A 12802-nucleotide genomic window follows, 5' to 3' on the forward strand; every position below is an offset into this window, starting at 1 on the left:
AATAACTTTGAAAACAACAAAATAAAATATGATGATGATAAATTGGGATCCCCAACATGAATCTTCAGCAGAATACTAAGTGCTCACTAGGTATAAAAGTATAGGTGATTGTCGATGCAATAAAATTCAATGCATATCTTACTTAGCATTACTCCTTCATTTAATCTCAGACTTAACTATGTATATTAACCTCACCTTTCAATGATGGCAGAATGGCACTATTAAGAACAAATGGACTAAATTCCTCTAATCCTCACTCAACTTCCTTTGTAATGCTTGTTGGCTCAATTTGTAACTGCACCTTCTAGTGTCAGTGATTGCAATAACACTTACGTGTAAAAAAACATCCAAACCCCAAGATTAAACAATAAAAACAAGATTAAATAAGATAAAATTTCACCAAGAATTCATCGGTACTTCCGTACAACCAAAAATCAGAGACTAATCACCAATATTTAGAAAGAAATAAGAAAGACTTGAATAGAGAATACTATCTCGAGACAACTCGATTGAATCTTTCTATTCCTTTTTGTCGTGCACTTAGGTCTCTTCGTCAGAAGCTAGTCTGCATCTGGTTTTCACGTTGGCTCACCCATGAGAGGTTTAAGCTACCATGGCCATGAGCTTTAAGGTTGGATGATGAAGATGATGATGGAGAAAAACCACTCAAGAAGGCCCCATTTTTCTTCTCATGTCCACCTTTTATGTCCTCCCCCACAGTACATGTGTCCTTTCCTTAAAATTATTCTATCATTGTTCGTACAAGTTGGTTCTGGACAACTATCAAGTGTGACGACAATTCTGAACACAATCTAGAATTAACCCCATGCAGTGACATGTGGACATCTGTCAGTTGCGGCGATAATTTTGGATGCAATCTGGAATTAACTCATACAGCAACATTAATGCAAAAAGATAGCAAAATTAAGGATAAAATAGGCTAGGATTTAGTGAGATATAAAATGCAATTTGCTAAACTGAAAATGCTAAAATGTATGCTAAGGATTCACGGCCATGTGACCCCTGCAGTACAATTTTTCCAACTTTTTCTTAAACGTTCTAAATATTTCCAATTTAGTCCTGAGTTGTTTTTAAAGTGTTTTTAAGGTCTTGAAGGCTCGATTAAGGGATGATATGCATGTAAATGAATGATTTATGCTATGTTTATGTTGATGTATGAGATGTATATTTTAAAGTTATGTTTTTACGGTAATACTCCGTAACCCTATTCTGAAGACAAATTCGGGTTAAGGACATTACAAGGTTGGGTAAAAGGTGTTACATTTTTTCTCTTCCTAATTAATTTCCATCTAAAATGCACTGGATTTGGTCCCATTAACCAAATTTATTACTTAAATTATTGGGTTCATATAAATATGCTTTGTTTATAATTTGCGGGCTCATTTATCAACAAATAGTTTCTTCAATTTCCAAAAATACATACAATGAGAATTAGAAAGATGATTTCAAAGTTGTAGTTAGCATTACATACTAAATCTGTCATCGTTTTTCATCTATTAGCACCATCTATTTATACAACATGTATATAAACAAATGAATATTAATTCCATTAATATTTTCTACTTTAAATTCATGGAGCAATGCAACCCTTTGATTTAGTTCAATTTATGGTTTAATATTTATGGCTCTCACATAAATCAAATTTTTATGTGTACCAATCATGATGGATGAACAAACTTAGTTTTCTTAATGTCTATCATATATAATGTGTTTCAAACCCTCTTTGAATTTGAATAGGTTTGATTTTGGAATGTGTATCTATAGGTTTCATTTCTGCCATTGACAACAAGCAAAGCACAAATTAAAAGATTATAGTTTTCTTGAATAATTCTCAATTTGACAATTTTCTCAACAATCTTAGCATGTATTTAGATAGTGCCGACTATGGGAACCAAACTGCAAGTAATATTTAAATTTTCATGAGTTTAATCACTAAAACATTTTTAGGGTTTTGAATTTGATTCTCTTTTACTGCCACTTGGAGTTTGACATTAGAGTTCTTTTGCTTTTAAGGTATTTTGATATATCATTTTTCAGGCTTTTCTTTATGCTTCATGCTTACATAAGCAAAGATGATTTGTTTTGGTATAAGCAACGATAGCTTGACGTTCAATAAAAAATTTCAAAAACCAATTATTGAATTGGTATGATCAATTATTGTTGTAATCTTCAAAAATTACCTTCTTTTGCATCTTACACTATATGATAATTCTTCAATTTGGAGTTTGAATTAATTGTATTTGTGGTTCAATAAAACATGATTCAGTGTAGAAAGCTCTGTTTATGGTTGAATCAGTCTCATCAATGCTCACCAACTATGTTACTGTCGTTTAAAATTCAGATTTCTGAGCATTTTTCTTGTTATCAAAATATGTCGTGAAATGAATCTTTGAATGAACCTTTTTCTTACATGCTATTGTTCTTTGGTTCTTTTGGACAAGATTATCCACGAAAGGCTGATATTTGTTGAATATGCAAATGATAAGTCTCCAAAGATAGATTATGGGAGTTGAAAAATGGCACACTAATGCTCATTTTAAGATCTTCTCATTTTACTTGTAAAGTTTGTTTCTAGTAGTATTATATGCTTAAAGAACTCAAAAAAATTCAAAAAAAAATATTTTTGCATAATGTAACTTTGCATTGGTGAGCAAAGCATGTATCAACATTCTACGGGAACATTGTGATAAAAGCACTTCCAATTTCATTTCTCCACAAATAAAAAAGATTAATGGAAATAAATAAGTAGGCATTATCATTGGTCTGGTTGCCTCTTCATGCATATTCACCTAGAAACTTATAGACTAAGAAAACTTTGTTCTGGTTCTTAAGAAGCTAGCTATAGTATAATTAGTAAATGATTTGGCTTTTATCTCTTTGCTATAGTGCTTTTTTCATTGACTTCATGATATACCTGCTTATTATGATCATGTTCCTTTTGAAATTGAATAATGAGTTAATTCTAGCTATGGTACAATGAGTTAATGACAATTTTCTTTTATCTTATTTTGCAATTGGATATTGATCTTTGACAAAAAAAAAATGGATGCCCTTGATAACGTCATATATCCTTTGAGAGACTTCGCTATAGACACTGTCTGTCTCTTCAAGCGTTGCCACAAGCCCGATTGTAAAGGTATTCCCTCCATTTCTTATTCCCATTTTGGTTTTCCTCTTTTTCTTTTAAACTTGGATTTGTTGGAATTTTGGGTTTTTTTTTTTTTGAATATTTAGTGTTTCCTATGTAGAGTTCACGAAGGTGGCACTTTGTATAGCGATCAACTTCGCAGTGATGGGATTCATCGAATTATTCGTCAAACTCATCTTTTTTTCTATTAAGAACATCATCGTCGGCTCTACTTAGGTAATTTACTTTATCTGATTTTTCATGTGTATTATGCATGCAAGTTTTAATTTAAAAATTGACTTTATTTTCTAATCTTTTGGATGATTCTGAATTATAGGATTTTACAGTACGTTTGGTTCACTGTAATGGAATAGGGCTGTAATTGAATAGAGCTGTAATGAAACAGAGCTGTAATGGAATAGAGCTGTAATCAGTAATTCAATTGTTTGGTTGAATGGAATGGAATAGAACTGTAATAGTATTCTTATATTTGGTTGAATGGAATGATATTGTAATAAAATAAGAAAAAAACTAAAATGACCAGAATACCCTTAGCAGAATTTTTTTTGTTAGGTAGATGATTATTGTTATTATTATTAAATTTTAATAAGATTATTATTAAAAATAATTTAATAAAAATAATAAATAATTTAATCATATTTTTACATAATTATTATTAAATATAATTTAATAAAATAATATACAATTTAATAATATTCTTAATATAATTATTTATGAATTAAAAAAATCATAATATATAATATTATTAAAATAAGATATAATCTATTTTATTATTTTTAAACTGCATTACAATTTAATGTGCTAAAAGCAGGAGAGAAGTTAAAAAATTATTTTAAGGGTTAAAAATGAGTAATTAATTTATAAGAGATCAAATTATAATTTTATCATTATATTAATTTATGATTTGATAAAATTTAAAAGGTTTTTATAATAAATTTACCTTTTTGGGAGAGTCAAGTCTTCATGACCTTATTATCACGATATAAATTGAATTTAATCAAAGGAATACCTTCACATAATGTCTATATGAGGAATATATTAAATCCAATCAATTATAAAACTTACAAAATTATATTTCAACAAAATTATCCGAAATTCATTAAAAAATAGAAAAAGTAAAAAGATTATTAAAAAAATCTTAGTATGGAATAATATTAAAAACTTTGGATCGATGCGTACATGTGAATACAAAAATAAAACAATAACTATACCAATATTTTCTTTCTCAAAATTATTACATGCCAGAGAGATAGACTAGTGGTTCTACTACGGAGCTACCAATTTTATTTTTTTTTTCATTTTGTCAAATTCATTTTTTTGAGCAAATAACATATAGTATTATTAACATTTAAACATGGATCTTTTAAGAATTTTGTATATAAAAATCTCAAAAATAATGAATAGACCTACACTAGATACATCATACATACCCTACTCAACACCTACAATCGAATGAATCCAAATAACATAAATTGTAGATGGTGCAGATTATGTTGAACCCAGATAACAGCTTATTCAAAGTATACTTTGCATCCACGTCATCAATCTCTTCCTTCGTTTTAGCTTCATTGAGAGACTTTGATATTGATTCGAATAATTGCTTATTCAAAGTATACTTTTCACTGTTATCAATCTTCGAACATTCCTCATCGTAAATTTTCCTTTGGTGCATCTGAAGCACACTCTTACGCTTCTGAAGGAGAAACCACATGTCTAATTCTTTTATAATCCAAAGTACCTGAAAATAATGCAGTAAATATAACTTGTTCTTGGAAGTCACACTTTCAGTATAACATCACAGTATAAAGACCATTATTATGGCTCGGCCATTGATTAAGGCATCTGAGCCACTCTCGACTCTTGGCACATAAGCAAAAATTTAATAAAAAACTTACCTTATGCCACTTCAATTGCCCTGCTTGTCCAACATCATCATTATCTTCATTCTCAGCCTCATTTTGCTCAAAATCATCCAGCAGACTCAGACATTGCTGCTTCCGATACATGGCAATAAATGGAATCTAGCATAGAGAGAAAACATGCATGTAAGTTTGCATTTTAATTTCAAACTTTGAACAAAAGTTTTAGTATACTTACATCAAACTTCTCCACATGATGCAATTCCAGGAACCTCATAATATCTTCCTTCTTAATTTTGTTCAATAGAACATATACCTCTACAGATCTTTCTTCAGTTCTTTTCTTACAGAACAATATATATGAATTCATTACAAGTTGATTATGTATCCAAATAGTCTCCTCTTCTATGCTTCTTATATCAAGTGGAGGAGGCCCCACGATTTCTTCAATCATCTAAGGAAAAAAAATAGAGAAATTAATACAAGTCTGGTACCTTAAGGGATTGAATGCAACAAAATATACCTGCATCCTTTCTGGGATGTTAGTCTGCCTGATAAGACCATCCCTCTCAGTTGTACACTTGTTGGCTAGAAAAAAGGGCTCAAACTCACTAGAATTATCCAGGTTCACTTTTGAAGCTTAAACTTGCTTCTGATGATTCAGGGTCTGATTGGCATCATCAGTAATAGGAACCTTGTCATCTAAGGCAGACAAACAAATGGTTACGACTTGCTCCATCTTCTTTTTGTTCATCTTCAACCACCTACAAAGATAGTTAGCATTAACAAACAGATAATATAAGGTAAAATGTTTAACACTCAACCAATATTCAAGGTACTTAATGTTTGTCAAAAGCTTCATAAAAAGTGACTTTATGATGAGTAATATGTACCTTAGAGATGATCCCTCTCCATAAGATTTTTCCTCACCCACAATAAAATCACTCATCTCATAGTTTTGACCACAGAATGAAGCTTTCTCTTCTCCGAAGATATCATCAAATAGTAGGCCTACAATATCTAACTGCATTAATAACGCTTTATACAGTCTTTCTTTCTTGGTAGGCAATGCATAGGCAAGTTAAAACATTTGAGGAATTAGTGACAATCAGAGGCAAACAACAAGTAAAATTGTTTCCAACATCATTCAGCAGAACAAGAGAAAGATTACTCAAATCAGAGTAGGAAATTACTCTAATCATCAGAAGAACCAGATTGCTCAACCACCTTAGTACGTTTTCCAGCTCTTTTAAGCCGCTTAAACATTTCAGTTTCCTGAGTAAATTTTCATCCAACAAAGCCATCAGGGAAAATCATGGATATTGTAACCTCGGCAGCTCATATCAAATATCAAACATAGGAATTTTTCTTAAGAATGCTAGAACTATCTTACAATGATTAGTAATACAAATGATAGCAACGAATAAAATTGAGTGTATGGATCAAGTTCGATGTTTACTTTTGGAAATTGACAAATGCCTGAAATTCTGTTTTCTTGAACCAATTCACCATCATCATCATCAGAACAGGATCCTTCACTGATCTCCTAGAGAATTAAAAGCCAGTAGCACTTCATAAATGGCAAAGATAGTCATAAGATTAAAATCAATCAACATAACACATTGGGATATAAAGTTTACCTTTTCCTCTTTTTCTTTTTCATCTTCTTGCTTTTCAAAACTTGATCGTTTTTGTCTTCCTCCTCCTCTTCATCATCCACTATAAACCCATCACATTCAAATTGGTCCAAATTCTCTGCTCATCCCCATAAACACAGATTCAGACAACATTATACATGAACGAAGAACTTCAAGAAAAATAAGATTCGGGACAATGAAAATGTAACCCAAATGCCACTTTGGAAGATTTTAAGAGAGAACGTTAAAAAAAATTCCATTTTTCTTCAAAATTCAAGAAAATTATGGAAAATAATTACTTAATGTGAACTAGATTTCTCAATATTCTTCTGGGTGATTCTTATAACAATGATAATTGAAAAAAAATTCAAAAGAAAAGAGGAAAAACAAAACCAATAATACAAACATAGTTGAAATTATAAAACAAGAAGAGGAAGAAAAAAAGGGGAACTTACAGAGGTTCTCACAAGGGAAAGGAGGCAGCTTTGCGGAGGCAGGGAACGAGTCGGAGATGAATCGACGGTTCTCAATGACAAAATCGACGGAAGCACCACTTTTACAGCAACGACGAAATTGACGAAGGATGGTTGAACAAATACATGATAAAATTATCTAGGGGAAAGGGGAAATTTTGCTATTACGTCCGTTGTTGAAGAGGCTATTCTTAGCCCCCTTCACCGAATGATGATTCGGCAAATCAGATGAATAGGAGAGGAATAGCCATTCGTCGAATGAAGAAAACGGTGAAACAAACTATGGCTTAACTATTCATTTAAGAATAAGGAGGGAATGGCTATTCCATTCCCTCCAGCCAAACGTTATGTTATTGTTTTTATGAAGAAGGGAATTTGTCAATTTGCAAAAATTGGTCAAAGTTCGAGGCAATAACCTTTTACAAACAATTCATTTGTTTTTTTTAAGCCTAACCCATTCGATTTAAGTGATACATTATCAACACCTCTGTAATTTTAAAAGATTAAAAAATGTAATAGGTTTATTCATTCCTAACTAGACCAATGATGGGTTTGTTCAAATGATGTGTTTTGTTCCATACGTTTGCGAAACTAGCAACTTCATTCTATCTTTTGATAAGCTATCATTCGACTTGAGTCTTGATTAGATTTGACAATTAATACTATTTTTCAATTTTAATCTTATCAATCTTTTTATTAAATTATTTATCTTTTTATTAAATTATTTATGTCAGATTTAAAGCTCACCTGGTCCTTTCTAGTTTTTGTAATTAAAGATTTATAATATTTGGGTTGTTATTCGTTATAGTAATTTGTACTTCTTTTTTCTTGTTTGAGAGTTGCTTCTTGTTATAACTTCAATAAAACCTTATTTAATTTTTAAGTTATTTAATGCCTTAGATAAAAGTAAAAAAATTATAGTATATGAGAGATTCTTATATTGATACTTTATACTGACGGTAAGTTATAAATATATAAAAAATTTCAAAATGAATTTACTGACTGAATGACCATAAGAAAATCATAGTAATATAGTGACGACAATGAAACTGCTAGTACAAGGTATAATATCTATTTTTGGGTAAGAGTAAAATTGGCAAGTGTATATATAGGAAAATAATATTTTATCTATTGCTTTAAATTATTAATTGATTATAAAAATAGGATAAAACTCTAATAATAATAATAATAATATGACTAGTACAACTCAAACTCAAATTTTATCTAGAACGATGAATAATATTACTATTAGGTTAACACACAGAATTAAAATAAATTTTTATACTGCTCACAAATACTAAGATAGATATATACATTTTGGTTAACAACAAATTTGATCGTGTATACCAGTCAAATTGATATAGAAAAAATATATATATATTTTGTATTTTTAAATTTTAGCTTGAAACTGTATTCTATTCTAGCATATTCTGCCTTAGATAGTTTCTTGATGGCTCCGAATTGCAGTCCTAGCCGGCATCCAGAAAATTATCGAACTCCTTTTTTTTTTTTTTAAAATACTTGAGATGCATAGGTAGTTAAAATCAAGAAATTTTTGTTTGTCTGTTTGTTTCTTTATTTTTATTTTGCATAAATGTCTAAGGCAAGAGAGTGGACATCACGTATATGTATGGAATATAAGCATATACAAGGCTTTTAATCCGGATATAATTTAATTAATTTATATATTATCCGATAAATATGGGATTTAACAAGAAAAAAGAAAAAAAAAGCTTGACATGTCCCACTCAACTCTTTTACAACCAATTTCCATGTATGGCATGGTCCCTTGTTTCAAATTACAGACATCAATGGCTAGATAAAAGGAGCCATTTACAAAGAAGAAACTGTAGCCAACTCATGCTCCTCAATTTCTTCCATGGTCCACGATCAAATAATTAAGAAACCCCCACTATCTGTTTCGCTTCAAATATATATTTATATATTCTCTTAATCAACGCTACAACAACTTAGGGTAATAAAATACTTTACAGCTTGAGACACCTGTTCTTCTTATTACTTATCTTGGAACATTAGTAAAATCTGTCAATAAGTTCCTGTTGTCGGCTTGTGTAGTACTGTTTGTGGGCAGCCAACCAGCCTTTCAAAACTTGCTTTCTTAGTTTCTCCCTATATATAAATATTCTCTAAAATATAAAGAAGAGCGTTTAGAATAGGCTATCTGGTTTTTGAGAGCTGAGGAAACATGGGAGGTTGCGCTACCAAACCTAAGGTTTTAAAGGGTGATGAGATGCCTTCTCCGGTTGCACCATCTCCTGAGCCGGCGAAACAACATGTTCAGGTCGCTGATGATGAGGGAAAGAAGGTGGAAGCTGAGATTGTTAAGGCCAAGGATGTTGACGAGACAAAGGAGGTTGTTATTGTTAATGATGCGAAGCTTGATGATCAAGCCAACGATCCTCAATCTGGTAGTAACTTATTGAATGAGGTATCTCTTTCTAATTCTATAATTACATCGTAGAATTGTTTTTGATGGTATTAATATATTGAATAAAGGGTTTAATCTTATTGGAACTATAAACGTTAGTTTTGGGATGGTGGGATTGTTCATTTATTTAATACCATCTTTCACTCAATTATGACTGGTTTTGTACCGTCTGGTTGGTAAGAAAGTGCAACTGAAGGGACGATCCAAAAAGAATATAAAATTATTCCACATGTGTTTTTCTTTTGATTTTGTATTAACAATCAGCACTCCAACCAGGAGATTTGAGGGGAAAAGCACAAAAGAAAAGGCATTTCTCAAATTCTAGCCATATTTAAGCTGACCCCATGGCTTCTTGCTTGTCTGATGTCCTGTCAGTATCAATAATTTACCACTCCTAGTATCATGCATCTTGTCCAATGGTTCATTCGTGCACAAAGAAGTATCATAGATTAAAAAAAAAATCTGCATCATTCGGAATCATTGAATGAGTTCTGTTAGTATGGGGTCATTTTTATTAGTTCAACTGATATTTATGCAGAATGAAAAGAAGGGGGTAGCTGAGACTGAGAGTGATAGCAACACACCATCAGAGCCAACGAAAACCGAATCAGTAGAGGCAGTGAAACAAGAATCAATGGAGACCGAGCCTCCGTCTATTGGAGGCAAAGCAGCAACAGTGGCTGTCGGTGAGACACAAAATAGGGAAACAGCAGCAGCAGCTGAAGGTGAGGAAGGGAAGACTGAAGTAACAAAGTGAAGTTATGGGAACAATTATGTTCGAAGAAAAGAAAAAAACAGATTTGATGTTTTTCTCCTACGATGTGAGATTAAATACTGTGGTGGAGAGAATGTTGTAGAAATCAAGTATTTTACTTGGTTTAGGCGGCTTTCGAGTGACTTGCTTTTTGTTCTGAAATAATTATTTTCTTTCATCTGAGTTTATCTTTTGCTTTCTATATTTTCTACTTCTCCATCCATATACATATATGGATCATTAGATTGAATTGTATATGCATATATATGGGATGATCTTAAGTATCCGTTAGGCTTAACAGGTTCAGCCCAAATTAGGGGGGAACTCGGGCAAGTTCTTGGCAATCCAAGTTGAGTTGATCCAAACTTGAGGAAGGAAATCCTTTTATTTGAACTTCATCAAAATCCTGGAAGGTTAGCTGGATATAGTTTCGATTTGTTAGTTAATGAAACCTTTCTTGGGCTTTTAGCTGCCATCCAACACTAGTTACTACGATCAATTTTCTTTTTAGGATAAATTATCTAGTTCGTCACCTAATATTTAAGTTTGGTCACACAAAATGAAATCTTTACAATTTTGCCACCCAACTTTTAAGGTGCTTTCAGTTTTGTCACCGAAGCATTAAATCTCTAATGAAAGTTAACTCTATGCGCCACATCATATTTACATTTTCATTTTGTTACCCAACTTCTAGTTCCCTTTCATTTTAGTGAAAAAAATTATATCTTTTTTAAAAAATTGACCGGGTAAAAAAAGTCTAAGATTAAAGTGAAAAAAAAATTATATAAACTAAAATAATACAAAAAATTGTCAAACTGTACTTATTTATCCCGTTGCCAAAAAAATTGAATTTATTATTTTAATATTAAATTTTTAAATTTCAAAATATTAAAAAAATTAAACAAACTGTTGAATTTTTTTTATCCCTTAATAATATAAACCAATTTGTCCATTTAATATTGAAATTAGCTAATTTAATCTCATTCTAAATTTTAAAATTTTATTTTATATTTTTAAATTATCCTTAACGAATTCAACTCAAATAATTCATATTTAGTGATTGCCTACAAAATTTTAAATTCTATTTGATTAAATAATCTCGATCCTTTCATGCTATGCTAAAAACAAAGGGAAAAGAATCATTTCAATTATTAAATTATTTTCTTGTTCTTCATTTAGGTAAAGAAATTATGAAAAAAATTATGAGTTTTGTTTGACTTGGAAGATAAAATTAATTAATTTAATTAATTACAATATTTTCTTTTCTTTTAGCTTAGCATGGAAGATTCAAGATCATACAATCAAAAGAAATTTGTGTTTCGTAGATAATTATTAAAGATGAGTTATTTGAATTAATTTTAATTTAGAAATATAAAATAAAATTTAAAATTCTAGAAGGAGATTAAAATAATTAATTTCAATATTATAGTAACAAATCGATTGACACTATAAAAGGATAAATTTTTTCAATAATTTATTTAATTTATTTTGATGCTTCAAAATTTAAAATTTCAATATTGGAAAAACTTTCGTCAATGTGGTAAACATATACAATTTGACAAATTTTTTAATACATTATTTTAGTTTCTATTTTTTTATTTATATTTTAATCCTTATTTTAAAAGTGAAATCTTGATGAGTGATAATATAATCAAATAGTGTTGATGATCTTAATAATTGAATACTTCAGCATTGTGAAAATTGGATTAAATTGTAAGTGAAGTAAAAGTGAGTTAAATTAAGTAAATGGTGAATTAATACTAGAAAGAATGAAACAACAGTATGTCATGAACTAAGAATGTAATGATTGAAATTTAGTAAATATTGATGATTAAATTCACATACATTCCCGAAATAATGGACTTGTTTAAAAGAAATGTAAAAGTGTAGTGACAACATGAAAAATGTGAAATGTTATATTGGTGAATAAATATAGTGAATTCAGTGTTAATGGAGAGCCTATGTAGATTAGTATTTAACCAAAGAGTAATTAATTGAGAAAAGAAACCTTAAATCTTGATCTTGTTATAATAAGCTAGCATATAATGCTTCTGACATTATGCACTTCGATGCTCCTGATATTCTGCACTCTGGTGCCGCAGTTGTCTAACCTCTGGTGTCCGTGATTATCTCGTGCTTATACACCCTTGATAATTGTTGTTATGCAGTCCTAATATACACACATCAGTACCTGTGATATTTAGCACACATGTGCTTCTGATAAATAACACTCTCATGTTTCTATTATATCTAGATTATTTCATATATATACATATATCTAGTTTACTAGTATAATTGGAGAACTATTACTTGTGGCATTTGCACTACAATATCCCGAACATTGCATTTGTATGTTCCAACTTAATTTTATGTATCCTCCTGAGTTCCTTGCGCTTTATTAAAGCTTATTCGAATAAAAAGAAGAAATAAAGTAAGTGACAATGGAATAAGTCAAAGTAAG

At 30.4% G+C, this 12802-nt stretch overlaps 2 protein-coding genes across 3 annotated transcripts; one reads left to right on the forward strand and one right to left on the reverse strand.

Moving 5' to 3' along the window:
* Nucleotides 1-4363: 4363 nt before the first annotated feature.
* LOC107933943 (transcription elongation factor SPT6 homolog) lies at nt 4364-7560 on the reverse strand. 2 transcript variants are annotated; one of them, XM_016866266.2, is made up of 9 exons: nt 7121-7560; nt 6669-6783; nt 6488-6574; nt 6222-6303; nt 5922-6039; nt 5552-5792; nt 5267-5482; nt 5065-5190; nt 4364-4907 (listed from the first exon to the last, which is right to left on the reverse strand). In XM_016866266.2, the coding sequence occupies exons 6-9, from the start codon at nt 5555-5557 to the stop codon at nt 4605-4607; spliced, it is 651 nt and encodes a 216-aa protein (XP_016721755.1). In that variant the 5' UTR covers nt 5558-5792; nt 5922-6039; nt 6222-6303; nt 6488-6574; nt 6669-6783; nt 7121-7560; the 3' UTR covers nt 4364-4604. The 2 variants fall into 2 exon arrangements, with proteins under 2 accessions (XP_016721755.1, XP_016721761.1); XM_016866272.2 differs by lacking the exon at nt 6222-6303 and having other exon boundaries at nt 7121-7546.
* Nucleotides 7561-9283: 1723 nt separating this feature from the next.
* LOC107933954 (uncharacterized) lies at nt 9284-10515 on the forward strand. Its single transcript, XM_016866279.2, has 2 exons — nt 9284-9587; nt 10126-10515. Exons 1-2 carry the CDS (start codon nt 9345-9347, stop codon nt 10342-10344), a joined length of 462 nt encoding a protein of 153 aa, XP_016721768.1. The 5' UTR covers nt 9284-9344; the 3' UTR covers nt 10345-10515.
* The last annotated feature ends 2287 nt before the right edge of the window (nt 10516-12802 follow it).

This window comes from Gossypium hirsutum, chromosome A12 (genome assembly GCF_007990345.1).
Source record: "Gossypium hirsutum isolate 1008001.06 chromosome A12, Gossypium_hirsutum_v2.1, whole genome shotgun sequence".
Lineage (NCBI taxonomy): Eukaryota > Viridiplantae > Streptophyta > Magnoliopsida > Malvales > Malvaceae > Gossypium > Gossypium hirsutum.

What these genes read in the sequence shown, in the direction of transcription:
- LOC107933943 (XM_016866266.2), bottom strand. An exon ending in ATCATGTGGAGAAGTTTGAT is followed by an intron (nt 5,191 to 5,266) that starts GTAAGTATACTA and finishes TCTCTATGCTAG; the next exon opens with ATTCCATTTATTGCCATGTA. An exon ending in GGCAATTGAAGTGGCATAAG is followed by an intron (nt 4,908 to 5,064) that starts GTAAGTTTTTTA and finishes CATTATTTTCAG; the next exon opens with GTACTTTGGATTATAAAAGA.
- LOC107933954 (XM_016866279.2), top strand. Translation starts at nt 9,345, where the DNA reads ATGGGAGGTTGCGCTACCAAACCTAAGGTTTTAAAGGGTGATGAGATG. An exon ending in GTAGTAACTTATTGAATGAG is followed by an intron (nt 9,588 to 10,125) that starts GTATCTCTTTCT and finishes ATATTTATGCAG; the next exon opens with AATGAAAAGAAGGGGGTAGC.